The 15,359-nt window shown below is 40.9% G+C and overlaps 1 protein-coding gene across 3 annotated transcripts in view; it reads right to left on the bottom strand.

The window, feature by feature from the left end:
* Window positions 1-15,359, bottom strand: part of LOC120522827 (chloride intracellular channel protein 4) — a 77,394-nt gene that overhangs the window by 20,424 nt on the left and 41,611 nt on the right. For 2 of the 3 annotated variants that reach the window (XM_039743509.1, XM_039743511.1), the window contains exon 3: window positions 8,887-9,012. In XM_039743509.1, coding sequence (XP_039599443.1) covers window positions 8,887-9,012 — 126 coding nt within the window. Of the gene's footprint in view, window positions 1-8,886; window positions 9,013-15,359 lie in introns of those variants that run through there. The other variant, XM_039743510.1, reaches the window with a different exon arrangement.

Below are 15,359 nucleotides of genomic sequence, written 5' to 3'. Positions count from 1 at the left end.
CTGTGAGAACATTGCTGTATTTTTCAATCAAAAAATGAATAATATTAGAGATAACATAGTATATCTCCCCAACACTGCAGAACCTCCAAAGCCCCGGTACTCCATTATAAACAAATTAAACTCTTTCATTAGGATAGATTTACCTGAATTACATAGTATAATCTCTCAACTGAAACCCTCCACCTGCCTCCTTGACCCAATACCAACAAGGTTTTTCAAAGTAGTATCAGGCGTGCTAATTGATAATGTTCTTGACATAGTTAATTCGTCATTAGATACGGGGGTCTTCCCAGACTGTCTTAAGACTGCTGTAGCTAAACCCCTGCTCAAGAAACATAATCTTGACCCCTCTGCTTTTGACAATTTTAGACCCATCTCTAACCTGCCCTTCTTAAGTAAAATTCTAGAGAAGGCAGTCATTATGCAGTTAAATGACCACCTCAATAAACCGGCTATTCTGGATAAATTTCAGTCGGGTTTCAGAACAAATCACAGCACAGAAACTGCACTCGTTAAAGTAGTAAATGACTTGCAGGTAAATGCAGACAGAGGCCATTTATCTGTTCTCATCCTCTTAGATCTGAGTGCTGCATTTGACACCATTGATCACAATATTCTTAGAAATCGCCTTAGTCAATGGGTGGGCCTCTCTGGCAGTGTCTTAAATTGGTTTGAATCCTACCTGGCAGGGGAGAAATTTGTTAGTTGTGGTAATCACAACTCAAAGACACATGATATTCTATATGGTGTTCCACAAGGCTCTATCCTGGGTCCGCTGCTCTTCTCAATCTACATGCTTCCGTTAGGTCAGATTAGCTCAGGTTACAACGTGAGCTACCACAGCTATGCTGATGACACACAGCTGTACTTATCAATAGCACCTGATGACTCTGATTCTTTTGATACACTAACACAATGTCTGACTTGTATCTCAGAATGGATGAATAGTAATTTTCTCAAGTTAAATAAAGAGAAAACTGAAATTTTAGTAATTGGCAATAATGGATTCAATGAGGTTATCAGAAATAAACTTGATGCATTAGGACTAAAAGTTAAGATGGAAGTAAAAAACTTAGGGGTAACTGTTGACTGTAATCTGAATTTTAAATCACATATTCATCAGACCACTAGGACAGCATTTTTTCACTTAAGAAACATACAGTAGCTAAAGTTAGACCTCTTATATCACTGAAAGATGCTGAGAAATTAGTTCACACTTTTGTTTTCAGTCGACTAGATTACTGTAACGCACTCCTCTCAGGACTACCCAAAAAAGACATAAATCACTTGCAACGAGTGCAGAATGCAGCTGCTAGAATACGAACTAGGAAAAGAAAATCCGATCACATTTCTCCAGTTTTGATGTCACTACACTGGTTACCTGTGTCATTCAGGATTGACTTTAAAATGTTGCTTATGGTTTATAAAGCCTTAAATAATCTCGTCCCATCTTATATATCGGAATGTCTGACACGTTATATTCTAAATCGTAATCTTAGATCATCAAATGAGTGTCTCCTTAGAATTCCAAAAGCTAAACTTAAAAGAAGTGGTGAGGCGGCCTTCTGCTGCTATGCACCTAAAATCTGGAATAGCCTGCCAATAGGAATTCAACAGGCTAATACAGTAGAGCACTTTAAAACACTGCTGAAAACACATTACTTTAACATGGCCTTTTTATAACTTCACTTTAACTTAATACTGATACTCTATATGTTCAATTCTTCATAATAACTATTCATAGTGGCTCTAAAATCCGTACTGACCCCTACTGTCTCTTCTGTTTCTTTTTCCGGTTTCTTTGTGGTGGCGGCCTGCGCCACCACCAACCTACTCAAAGCACCATGATGCCCCAACATTGATGGACTAAAAGCTAGAAGTCTACGTGACCATCATCATCAAGTCCTTCCGTGAGAACCCTAAATACAAAGAGGACTGTTTCATTTATGTTACGTAGAATGCCCAGAGGGGACTGGGTGGTCTCGTGGTCTGGAATCCCTGCAGATTTTATTTTTTTTCTCCAGCCGTCTGGAGTTTTTTTTTTGTTTTTTCTGTCCACCCTGGCCATCGGACCTTACTTATTCTATGTTAATTAATGTTGACTTATTTTTATTTTTTATTGTGTCTTCTATTTTTCTATTCCGCATTTTGTAAAGCACTTTGAGCTACATTTTTTTTTGTATGAAAATGTGCCATATAAATAAATGTTGTTGTTGTTCTACTGACACGTAAGGGACAATCAGTAAATGGGTAGAATTTTTTTTTTTTGGATTTTATTGATTTTATTAAAATCAAATAACATTCCAATACAAATAAGTTTTACAAAAATATGTTCAAAACAAATCAACTCCCAAATGGGTAGAAATTCAACTTGACCAAGCATCAAAACCAAAATGAGGACCAAAAGTTTGACTCAAAAAACAAGAGCAGAGATTCATTAATTGAGAAGAACAAAAAACGTAATATTTGTTCCACAAATAGGGTTGAAACAAGAGTGTAGCCATCAAACTCGGATATCCCAGCCCTGCTGAGGAGGACCTTTACAGTCCTTCTGGTGACGTCACAAAGAAATGCATTGCAGGGTATTCTGGGAAACGGTACATACAAACAGCTCTAAAATAGCAGCCGGCAATTGGGGCAGCAAAATGGCGTCTTGGCATGATATACGAGGTGTGACACAAAAAAAATATATTTATCGATGGACTGCAGCATTCTCAACATTGTCACCTTCTCTATACTCCTCCCACCCGATCTCTACACCGCTCCATACGTATCTTCCATTGATCGAAACAGTGCTGGAAGTCTTTTTGCTTGAGGCTCTTCAGCAGGCTTTCTGTTTCTGACTTCACTTCATCCATTGAAGAAAAATGTGTTCCCTTCAGGTCACTTTTGATTTTCGGGAACAAGTAAAAATCACAGGGAGCTAAATTGGGTGAATAGGGAGAATGATCAGGGACAGGAATGTTTTTGTCGGTCAAAAACTGCTTTATAGAAAAAGAATTGGTGAAGCACCCTCTCCTCTCTCGACCTGGGCATTGAACATCTTCCACATTTTCTTGTCCTTCCTTGAAACGTTTGTGCCACTCAAAAACTTGTGTGTGAGACAAACTGTTATCACCGTACACTGTTTTGATCATTTCATAAGTTTTTGTGGCCGTTTTGTTCAATTTTGTGAGAAATTTGATGTTGATTCACTGTTCGATTGTTTTTCACCCGACATTATAGCAGCAACTCGTGTAGCGATTGTTGTGCAAATACTGACTGAGCTATTCACAGGATATACCCAGCTGGTCGGCAGTTTGAGAAGACTTGTAGGAGAGGGTATACAATACAATACAATTTATTTTTGTATACCCCAAAATCACACAAGAAATGCCACAATGGGCTTTAACAGGCCCTGCCTCTTGACAGCCCCCCAGTCTTGACTCTCCAAGAAGACAAGGAAAAACTCCCAAAAAAAACCCTTGTAGGGAAAAAATGGCAGTTCAAAGAGAGACCCCTTTTCCAGGTAGGTTGGGCATGCAGTGGGTGTCAAAAAAAAAGGGGGTCAATACAATACAATACACAGAACAAATCCTCAATACAGTATCAAAATACATATTTTACAAGTACGGAGCAGAATTTAACAGTAGACATCCCATAATATGATTTGGATTTGTTTAGAGTCCTGGAGACCTCATCCATCAAGCTGCCTCCCCCATTTGGCCATTCCACAGCTGAAACAGCGCTGGGCCAGCCAATCCGATGAAAGGACCCCTCTACCCAATGATTCCTGTGATCCTCCATCAGAGATGACTTTACCTTAGGCAGGAAAAACTACTTGGCAGGTGGGCAGTGGCACCGAGTGCCACATTTGAGTACCGAGAAGAGAAACAGAATAGGTGAGGGTTAGTAACAAATTATAACGATCATGTTACTTATGTTTTAGTGCTAATGATTAACAACAGAGATGCAGTCTGTACAGTTAATCAGCAGCTCTAGTCAGGGTGTGCTAAACTGAAGAAGTGAGTCTTCAGCCGGGATTTGAAGACTGAGACCGAAGGGGCATCTCTTATACTAGCAGGCAGACCATTCCACAGTTTAGGGGCCCTGTAACTAAAAGCTCGACCTCCCACTGTTATTTTATTAATCCTTGGAATCATAAGCAGACCGGCATCTTGAGATCTTAATGTGCTCTCTAATTTGTAAGTCATGATAAGTTCAGACAAGTAAGCCGGACCTTGGCCATTTAAGGCTTTAGATGTTAAAAGGAGGATTTTGCAATCTGCCCTAAACTTAACTGGGAGCCAGTGTAAGGATTTAAGAACTGGAGTGATGTGTTCGTATTTTATTGTTCTTGTAATAATTCTTGCCGCAGCATTTTGGATTAACTGGAGGCTTGTAAAGAACAGTTTGAACAGCCAGTGAACACCGCATTGCAGTAGTCAATCCTACTAGAAATAAATGCAGGAATTAATCTCTCAGAATCCTGTTTATTTAGAAAGCGAATTAGTTTCCCAACATTTTTAAGACTTTGTAATATGTACTTTAAATATAGTCCGGTTATTTTTGTGTCTCATCTCATATGCTTTTAAAACAAGTCAGATATGTTCTTTCTGACCAATATTGAAAACCCTTGAATAATTATAATGGTAGGAATAAAATTTAAAAAAATAATAAATCACATCATTATCAAGAAATAGGCCAGAGATCTAAATTAGGAGAAATGTAAATCAATGTTAAGGATAATAATAATGGTGTGCCATTACTGCCATATTGTGATGCAGGACAAAGTGGGCATTGTCCATTTTGCCAGGATTCTTAGTGACAGACAGCAGTTTTAACTGGGCTGCACACCCCCAACTGTAACCCCCGTACATTTCAAACTAAATGGCTGAACACGTACCAGGACCAAGCCATACATTCTCTCAGGTGTAAATCAGAGTTAATCTGAAATCCAAAACCCGTTGATGCTCTCTATGTGAATCTGAAAGCCTGAAACCCACTTTGATAAGCTGAGCCCTGTGGGCTGAGTAAACTGAGAAGCAACTATTACTTCAAGAAGGGAACTTCAGCATCTAATAAACTCTTGTGCTAAACAGAGGAATGTTTTTCCATATGAATTGTTAGACAACACAGCAAAGGCCCTACCTGAGAAAAGACTGGCACACTATGAACAAAGGATCACGCAGGAAAAAAGAGAAAGGGTGTGATCCAATGCCAGAAAAATTCTCCACTTGAACCTGAAGTAGCATCGACTTGGGCATCACCTTTAAATACTTGGTATCATAAATCTATCTATTTGTGCCAAGATAAATTAGAGACACAAATAGGAAGTAAACAGCCAGCCTCTCTGTGTTAGATGTTTGTTTCGTTTGTCTGCATTCTGTCTTGAATGTAAATATACTGTATTGCAGTTATCATATTTCTATAATCCTTGTGTTTGTCTATAAATGGCATTGTTATGTTTCTTAAAATATCTCGATGTAAGTCTAAAGGCTGGAAACCAAAACCTACAACAGAAAAAGGGAGGGTAAAGAAAGTAGGAGCCTTACCAAACTATTTCATTAATTACTGGCATTGAGTGCGCTTCCCGAAAATGATCCATTTTACTGAAAGACGAACGAGATAATGAATGACGTACCACCGTGCTCATTTTTTCATTTTTTTATGTAAGCAACATTTCACGCCATGGGGAACACTCTTCCCCCTGCTACTGTTACCTAGCAACAGATCCTTCCTGCTTCTTGATTCCTGCAGACGAGATTGAGGGCATGCACTCTCCTTCCGCCACAGAGTTTCTTGCTTCTTTTCTGTCTCTAATACATCTTTAGGATTGTGGCCACCAAGACTCTCATTTGATTTGGCAAAGTGGGAATTGTATTATTAGAAGATGCCTGACGGCTCAACAGAATGCCTGGACATTACAGGAAATGAGTTCAGTGATGTTTTTTTTTTTTATTTTTTTTTTCTCCTCTAGAGATCTTTATTTAAATATTTAATGACAGGTAGAATTAATGCATGAAAACATTTCTGGATAGGACCACACATCTTTCTTCTTGTATCAATAGCATGAATTTCACTAAAAGCAAAACACCATTAATTCCTGCATTTATTTCTAGCAGGATTAACTACTGCAATGTGGTGTTCACTGGATTTTCAAATTGTTCTTAATACATCTTCCAGTTATTCCAAAATTGTGCTGCAAGAATTATTGCAAGAACAATAAAATATGAACACATAACTCCAGTTCTTTAATCCTTACACTGAGCTCCCGGTTAAGTTTAGGGCAGATTTCAAAATCCTCCTTTTAACATATAAAGCATTAAATGGCCAAAGTCCGGCTTACTTATCTAAACAAACCTACAACAAACCTGAGTGCACATTAAGATCTCAAGATGCCGGTCTGCTTATGATTCCAAGGATTAATAAAATAACAGTGGGAGGTCGAGCTTTTAGTTACAGGGCGCCAAAACTGTAGAGTGGTCTGCCTGCTACTATACTCCCATGATCTGCAAGATGAAACCGACTACCAGAGCAGTACAGGTATGGACTGAGGAGGCATCTTCAGCATTACAGGACTGTGTTCAAAGAGGGCTCAGATCTAGGGGGATATACATCATCTGTCCTATCCTATGTGCAGTTCTGTACTGATGCTTTCCTGCCCACGAAGACCTTTAGGGTGTTTCCAAATCAGAAACTGAGGCTGGACAGTAAGGTGAGGTCCATGCTTAAAGCCAGGGATGCTGCATATAGGTCAGGCGATATGTACAAGTTAATTACAATCAGATGCATTACACTAATAAACAATTTGCAGTTAGTTTCAGTGTATTTATAAAGCCGCGTCAGGAAAATAAGGAGTAACCACACAGGAACAGTAGCATTGCTTTGACGCTGGGTGCCGCCTGTTTGCAAAACCGAGCGGAGAACTTGCCTACGACAAGGCATGAGGTACCGTGGAAAAGTGCGTAGCTTTACGCCAAGTGTAGGTTTTATACATCGCGATTTGAACATGGAAAAGTTCTTACGCAACATTTCTGTGCGTACGCACCTTTTATACATGAGGCCCCAGGTCTTTGAACACATCTCACCTGGTAAAGAAGGCCCAACAAAGACTCTTCTTCCTCAGTATGACAGTGTGGTACGGCAGCTGCATAGCATAGGACAGAAAGGATTTGGCACGGGTGGTGAGAACAGCCCAAGGGATCGTGGGAAGTCCTCTCCTAGACTTGGACTTTGTATATGCTGCAAGGGTGCAGAAGAGGGCCAAATGTATAGCTGCGGATCTCACCCATGTGGGAAATTAATTGTTTTTTACACTGTAATTGGGAAAATGGTACAGAAACATAAAAACAAGTACCAGCAGACAGAAAGAACAGAAAGACAGCTTTTTCCACAGAGCTGTGAAGTCCATCTGCCCCTGCTGATACACACATATACATCTACATCTACCCCTAACCTGCTCCCCTGTAGACATGCACACACACTTTCCCTCATAATCAAACACACACAGTCGTAGTCCTCCCCTGCAGACCCACGCACACAGATCACTGATCTCTACAGGCGTACTACCTCAGGAAAAGTCTGGACTTGATGATGTTTTATTGCTGCTGTCTTTTATACTTATTATGTTTATTTTATTATTTATAGTGTATTGTATATTTTAAGTATTCTGCCTTGAAAAATGTTATTATGTGTATGCATAATGACAATAAAGAATTCTATCTATCTATCTATCTATCTATCTATCTATCTATAAGAGATGCCCCTTTGGTCTCAGCTTTCAAATCCCAGCTGAAGACTCATGACTTCAGTTTAGCACACCCTGACTAGAGCTGCTGATTAACTGTAGACTGCATCTCTGTTGTTAGTCATTAGCACTAAAACATAAGTAACATGATAGTTATAATTTGTTACTAATCCTCACCTATTCTGTTTCTCTTCTCGGTACTCAAATGTGGCACTTGGTGCCAGTGCCCACTTGCCAAGTTGTTTTGCCTGCCTAAAGTAAAGTCATCTCTGATGGAGGATCACAGGAATCATCGGGTAAAGGGGCCCAGTCATCAGAATGGCTGGCCCAACACTGACTCAGCTGTAGAATGGCTAACAGGGGGAGGCAGCTTGATGGCCGAGGTCTCCAGGACTCTGAACAAATCCTATTATGTGATATCATCAACTGCTGAATTCTGCTCTGTACTTGTAATATTTCTACTGCACTATTATGTTGTATTGAGGATGACTTTTGTTCTGCTCTGTGTATTGTATTGTATTGACCCCCTTTTTTGTGACACCCACTGCACACCCAACCTACCTGGAAATGGTCTCTCTTTGAACTGCCTTTCCCAAGGTTTCTTCCATTTTTTCCATACAAGGGTCTTTTTTTGGGGGGGAGTTTGTCCTTGTCTTCTTAAATGGTCAAGAATGGGGGGCTGGCAAGAGGCAGGGCCTGTTAAAGCTCATTGTTGCCCTCCTTGTGTGACTTTGGGCTATACAAAAATAAACTGTATTGTATTGTATTTCGCAAATTATTTGAAAAATTAAACACACTTGCAGTGACCTCAGCGTCATGTAATCTTCATCACTAATGGCAACAGCTGTCCATAAAGTCTTCCATAACATTCTTAAACACACTGAACCCAGTTCAGGGTCAAGGGGGACGGGCAGTCACGGCCTACCCTGAACATCCTAGTTGTGAAACCATCTACCAGTTAATTCACTTCACTATTCATTGCTGACATTTCCACTTTTGAGTTATTGAACTCTACAGACTACTTCCAAATTTGGACAATTTGACAATGCAATTTTAATTTAATGAAAAGAAGTTCTGGTTTCTTCCAATTAAATTACTCCAAAAATATGTTTGTTTTTTTTTAAATGTAAAATAAATAGAGGTTCTTCTAAACTTACTTGGGTGGTGCCAGCTTCTCCTCTAGGAATTCCTCGATCTTGTTAACGTCCGTTTTCACTTCCCCATTAAATGTCATGAATGGAGGGTTTGTTCCTGGGGCCAAATCTTGCAGGTCGGCTGGTTTCCTATTTGACGATAAAAGATTAGAAAAGGGTGACGCAGTGTTTCATTGTGTAAGTGTCCATGAAAGTTGCTTTAGCCTCCATTAAATTTATGTTTTATTGGATGCATTTTTCTCTCTTTCAGTTTCTAGTGTTTGATATTCTTGGTTTCTCAGCAAATAAACCTGATTATTGAAAGTGATGAATCATATATAGTTTTGGCATTACCTCACTGAAACGGCCGTTTTTACTGAAATTAGAAATTCTACCCCAGATGACAAGTGTAAATATGGAAAAATGTGCTTATTTCGGTTAAACCCTTTCAGAGGTAGCAATCAGGGCCACACTGAAGCCCAGATAAATGAGAAGGGTTACGTCAAGAAGGGCATCCAGTGTAAACTTTTGCCAAATCAATATGTGGACAACAATACAAATTTCCATATCAGATTGGTGGAGCCCTGGGTTAACAATGACTGCCCCCAGTACTGTTAGCCAACAGGGTGGTGGCGGAAATTGGGCTACTGTTGGTCGAAGAAGGAGAAGAAGAGGGATGGACGTGTCCAGAGGCAGGAGGAGAGGAGGAAGGTAAAGAGAGTGGAACTGAGGGTAGGAACTTGCAATGTTGGCAGTATGACTGATATAGGGAGAGAGTTAGCAGATATGATGGAAAGAAGGAAGGTTGATAGATTGTGCATGCAAGAGACTAAATGGAAGGGGACTATGGCCAGGTGGATAGGAGGTGGATTCAAATTGTTCTATCATGGTGTGGATAGGAGGAGAAATGGAGTAGGGGTTATTCTGATGGAACCGTATGTCAAGAGTGCTTTGGAGGTGAAAATTGTGTCTAATTTAAGTGTGTGTTTAATTGTGTTATGAAGCTGGAAATTGGAGGTGTGATGAGAATGTTGTTAGTGCATATGCCCCACAAGTTGGATGTGCGATGGATAAGAATTAAGATTTTTGGAGTGAGATCGATGAAGTGATGAGCAGTGTACCCAAGGGACAGAAAGTGGTGATTGGAGCGGATTTTAATGGGCATGTTGGTGAGGGGAACAGAGGAGACGAGGAGGTGATGGGTAGGTATGGTGTCAAGGAGAGGAATGAAGAAGGTCAGAGGATAGTGGATTTTGCCAAAAGGATGGACATGGCTGTGGTGAATTCGTATTTTAAGAAGAGGGAGGAACATAGGGTGACATACAAGAGTGGAGGAAGATGCACACAGGTAGATTACATCCTATGCAGAAGAGTCAATCTGAAGGAGATGGAAGACTGCAAAGTGATGGCAGGGGAAAGTGTAGTTAAGATGGTGGTCTGTAGGATGACGTTGGAGATCAGGAAGTGGAAGAGAGTGAGGGCAGAGCCAAGGATCAAATGGTGGAAGTTGAAAAAGGAAGACTGCAAGGTTGAGTTTAGGGAGAAGTTGACAGGCACTGGATGGCAGTGAAGAGTTACCAGACAGTTGGGAAACAACAGCAGATGTAGTAAGGGTGACAGCAAGAAGGGTGCTTGGCGTGACATCTGGACAGAGGAAGGAGAAAAAGGAAACCTTGTGGTGGAATGAGGAAATATAGGAGAGTATACAGAGGAAGAGGATGGTGAAGAAGTGGGATAGTCAGAGAGATGCAGAAAGTAGACAAGAGTACAAGGAGATAAGGTGCAAGGTGAAGAGAGAGGTGGCGAAGGTTAAAGAAAAGGTGTTTGATGAGGTGTAAGAGAGGTTGGACGCTAAGGAGGAAGAAAAGGACCTGTGGGCTAGACAGAGGAACCGAGCTGGGAAAAATGTGCAGCAGGTTAGGGTGATAAAGGATAAAGATGGAAACGTACTCTCAAGCGAGGAGAGTGTGTTGCGCAGATGGAAAGAGTACATTGAGCGGCCAATGAATGAAGAGAACGAGAGAAAGAAGAGGTTGGATGATATGGAGATAGTGAATCAGAAAGTGCAATGGATTAGCAAGGAGGATGTAAGGACAGCTGTGAAGAGGATGAAGAATGGAAAGGCTGTTGGTCCTGATGACATACCTATGGACGCATGGAGTTTTTAACCAGATTTTTTAATGGAATCTTAGAAAGTGAGAGGATTCCTGAGGATTGGAGAAAAAGTTTACTGGTGCCAATATTTAAGAATACGGGGGATGTGCAGGACTGTAGTAACTACAGGGGAATAAAATTAATGAGCCACACATGAAGTTATGGGAATGAGTAGTGGTAGCTCGATTAAGAAGAGCGGTGATGATTAGTGTGCAGCAGTATGGTTTCATGCCAAGAAAGAGCACCACAGATGCGATGTTTGCTCTGAGGTTGTTGATGGAGAAGTTTAGAGAAGGCCAGAAGGAGTTGCATTGCGTCTTTGTGGACCTGGAAAAAGCATATGACAGGGAGCCTCGAGAGGAGCTGTGGTATTGTATGAGGAAGTCGGAAGTGGCAGAGAAGTACGTAAGAGTTGTACAGGATATGTACGAGGGAAGTGTGACCGAGGTGAGGTCTACAGTAGGAGTGACGGATGCGTTCAAGGTGGAGGTGGGATTACATCAGGGATTGGCTCTGAGCCCTTTCTTATTTGCAGTGGTGATAGACAGGTTGACAGACGAGATTAGACAGGAGTCCCCGTGGACTATGATGTTTGCTGATGACATTGTGATCTATGCAGTGAGAGAAGGGAGCAGGTTGAGGAGGCCCTGGAGAGGTGGAGATATCCTCTAGAGAGGAGAGGAATGAAGGTCAGTAGGAACAAGACAGAATACATGTGTGTAAATGAGAGGGAGGTCAGTGGAATGGTGAGGATGAAGGGAGTAGAGTTGGCGAAGGTGGATGAGTTTAAATACTTGGGATCAACAGTACAGAGTAGTGGGGATTGTGAAAGAGAGGTGAAAAAGAGAGTGCAGGCAGGGTGGAATGGGTGGAGAAGAGTGTCAGGAGTGATTTGTGAGCAAGAGTGAAAGGGAAGGTCTACTGGACGGTAGTAAGACCAACTATGGTATATGGGTTGGAGACGTTGGCACTGACCAGAAAACAGGAGACAGAGCTGGAGGTGGCAGAGTTAAAGATCCTGAGATTTGCACTGGGTGTGACAAGGATGGACAGGATTAGAAATAAGGACATTAGAGGGTCAGCTCAACTTGAATGGTTGGGGAAAAAAAGTGAGTTGCATTGGTTTGGACATGTGCAGAGGAGAGATGCTGAGTATATTGGGAGAAGGATGTTAAGAGGAAAAGAGGAAGGCCTAAGAGAAGGTTTATGGATGTGGTGAGAGAGGACATGCAGGTGATGGGTGTAACACATGGCTGGGCAAAGTCAGTCCTGGAGGACCACAGTGGTTGCAGGTTTTTGTTCCAACCCAGTTGCTTAATTTAAAACTAATCCTTGTCAATTATTTCATTTCATGGCTTGTTAGTGCTTTAACTCTGCCATGTCAAGTCATTCTCATATCCCAGATTTTCCTTTCTAAGGATATCATCCAAATGAAGTCTAAAACAGACAAGGTATTCGCAATGCTTCACATTTTTCTCCTTACTTTCCTTCCAAGTATTTGATTAAACCCAATAGTGCATGATGAATAAACACAGGTGTAAATGGAAGCAAGCTAAATGGAGAAATGCTGGTTTCTTTTGTCATTTGCATCTTATTGTTAATAAGGAGCCATTAAAAACCGAGAATACAGTTGTTTAAGACCAAAATAAGAAATAAGGGTTCAAAATCTTAACGAGCGAGACAACTAATGTGAAGCAGAAGTGTTACTTGAGCAGTAAGTGCTTCTTATTAAGCAGTGGGGTGGAACAAAAACCTGCAGCCACTGAGGCCATAAAGGACTGAATCTGTCCACCCTTGGTGTAACAGAACAAGATGTAGAGGACAGAAAGATATGGAAGAAGATGATCCGCTATGGCAACCCCTAATGGGAGCAGCCAAAATAAGAAGAAGATTGTGACCGCTGCTGCAGGGGGACATGGTGGCCCTTCCGAAACCCTCTATTAAACAGTTTTTCAATGGAAAAGAAATGCATTCTTTCAGTACCTCTTTAGTGGAGCAGCTGCCGGCTTGCTGCACGGGCTACGAACATTTTAAAAACCTCTCTTCCCCCAGACTCCCTCTGCTCCAGCTGCTGCTACCGGCCCGCTGGACCCCCTTGATGAAGAAAACTTTGAGTCGGGGCCGATGCGTCAAGCTTGACAGCTGTTCCTTGTGAAGCCGGATCGCCTCTGTAAGAGACTTGCGTTTGTGTCTGGCAGAACAGCAATAGATGTTACTACTTGGAAAACCTGCTGAACTCTCCTGTGCAACTCTCTTTGTGACCCAAGCTTGCCAATATTTTCACAAACAAATCCACCAGTTCTTTTAAGCTTGCATCGACTCTTAAACTATTGTCATTACGCTGACCAACAGAGAGCACCTGTGACAACGTAGCGTTCATGTTTACCACTCATCCATTGTTCTCTGAACACGTGAAGCACATTTATATGTCTAATGTTTTTTTAAGGAGACTTTTCAACTGTAGATGGTTCATCGTAAACTGAAGCTTGCAGTCCCGGTTAATGAGAGCACTTAATCGCAGCTTAGATGATAATAAAAGCAAATGTAACATGCAAGAAGAAGAAAAAGACTGCAGTTTTTAGTTAGTAGGAAGAATACTACAAATCTGAGGGCTCATTTAGCTCGACATCATCCAACAATTTTAAGTGCATTATGATGAGAAAAACAAGACTAAAGCTGAGAAGAGAAAGAGAGAAGGTAAGCAGCATACAGTCTGCTGGCGCCAGTGGCCGAGCACCTTGTCTGGGCACTTACATCACAGGCGTTCATCGAGAGGATATTTTCACTGTGTGGCTATCCGTGCAACAGACGTCGATGCAACTTGAACACATCTCTCGAAATGCGTGCTTCTCTGAAGCTTAACAGCAAACTGCTTGTACAGATGTTTCTTGGGTTGAAACATTTGATCTTGCCGACTACACTCATTAGTCCACTTCATCTGTCTGATCATTGATAGTAAAGATGTTTTTAACGGCATTATGACCTGTGAGTGTATTTTGTTGACTGAAATATAACTTGCATTGAAATACGTGCAGGCCAGCATTTGTGGTCTTGCAGCAGAAGAAAAAAAAAAACTAAAATTGTAGTGATATTATGTAAAACGGCCAGAACTGAATAAAATTAAAACTAAAATTTTAAACACAGAAGTAAATAAAATTAAAAATTGGCGACTCCACTAAAAATCAGAATGAACTAAAAATAAAAATTCATTTTATAAAATAAAAAAAGACTAAAACTACAATTGATATCAGAGCTGAAACAAAAGTCAGTAGGCACATTAAAAAAAATAGCAATAAAGAAGAAGAATAAAAGTAAAGAATTACACATAGGAAGTAAAAATTGTAGGTTTGAATACACAATGGGCGGTCGGAAAATCGAGAGTCCACCTTATGAGAAGGATTTAGGAGTCATAGTGGATTCAACGCCATCGACTGCCAGGCAGTGTTCAGAAGCCATTAAGAAGGCTCACAGGTTATATAGCGCCTTGATGTGTGGAGTACAAGACACAGGAGGGTCTGTTCAAGCTTTATAACACACAGGTGAGGCCTCATCTGGAGTCCTGGGTGCAGGTTTGGTCTCCAGGCTACAAAAATGACATAGCAGTGCTAGAAAGATCCAGAGAGGAGCGACTAGGCTGATTCCAGGGTTACAGGGGATGAGTTATGAGGAAAGATTAAAAGAGTTGAGCCTTTACAGTTTAAGATAAAGGAGATTTAGAGGAGACCTGACTGAAGTGTTTAAAATAATGAAGGGAATTATTCCAGTGGATCGAAACTGTTATTTTAAAATCAGTTCATCAAGAACACGGGGACACAGTTGGAAACTTGTTAAGAGTAAATTTCGCACAAACATTAGGAAGTCTTTCTTTACGCAGAGGACCACAGACACTAAGAAACCAAGTCATGTGGCAGACAGTAGGATTTTAAGGACTTTCAAAACTTCTTTTTCTGGAAGAATTAAGTGGATAAGACTGGTGAGCTTTGTTGGGCTGAATGGCCTGTTCTCGTCTCGATTGTTCTAATGTTGTGAGTATTAGCACCTTTTCAGATATCTTCATCACTTCCACTGCAGCAGTCTTTTATAAGTCCTCTCAGATAACTGCAGCTCTGTCTTGTACTCTGTCAGCCTGTTCTTGTCTTGATTGTTCTATTGTTCTAACGAAGGTAAATGAAGTAAATGATTCCCAGAAGTCTTAGTAATCCAACAACTCAGCTGTTCACCTCCCACTTGGCTCCTAATCATTCAGAGCTCTCGAGAGTAGTCAGTCCACACTGTGGTGACACGTTTTTTAGGAGTCTATAGCAGTGTGAATAGTGCATTCAGGCTTGATGGGGTCCATAGTT

Source organism: Polypterus senegalus, chromosome 2 (genome assembly GCF_016835505.1).
Source record: "Polypterus senegalus isolate Bchr_013 chromosome 2, ASM1683550v1, whole genome shotgun sequence".
Lineage (NCBI taxonomy): Eukaryota > Metazoa > Chordata > Cladistia > Polypteriformes > Polypteridae > Polypterus > Polypterus senegalus.
This window is presented reverse-complemented; position numbering and strand designations above follow the sequence as displayed.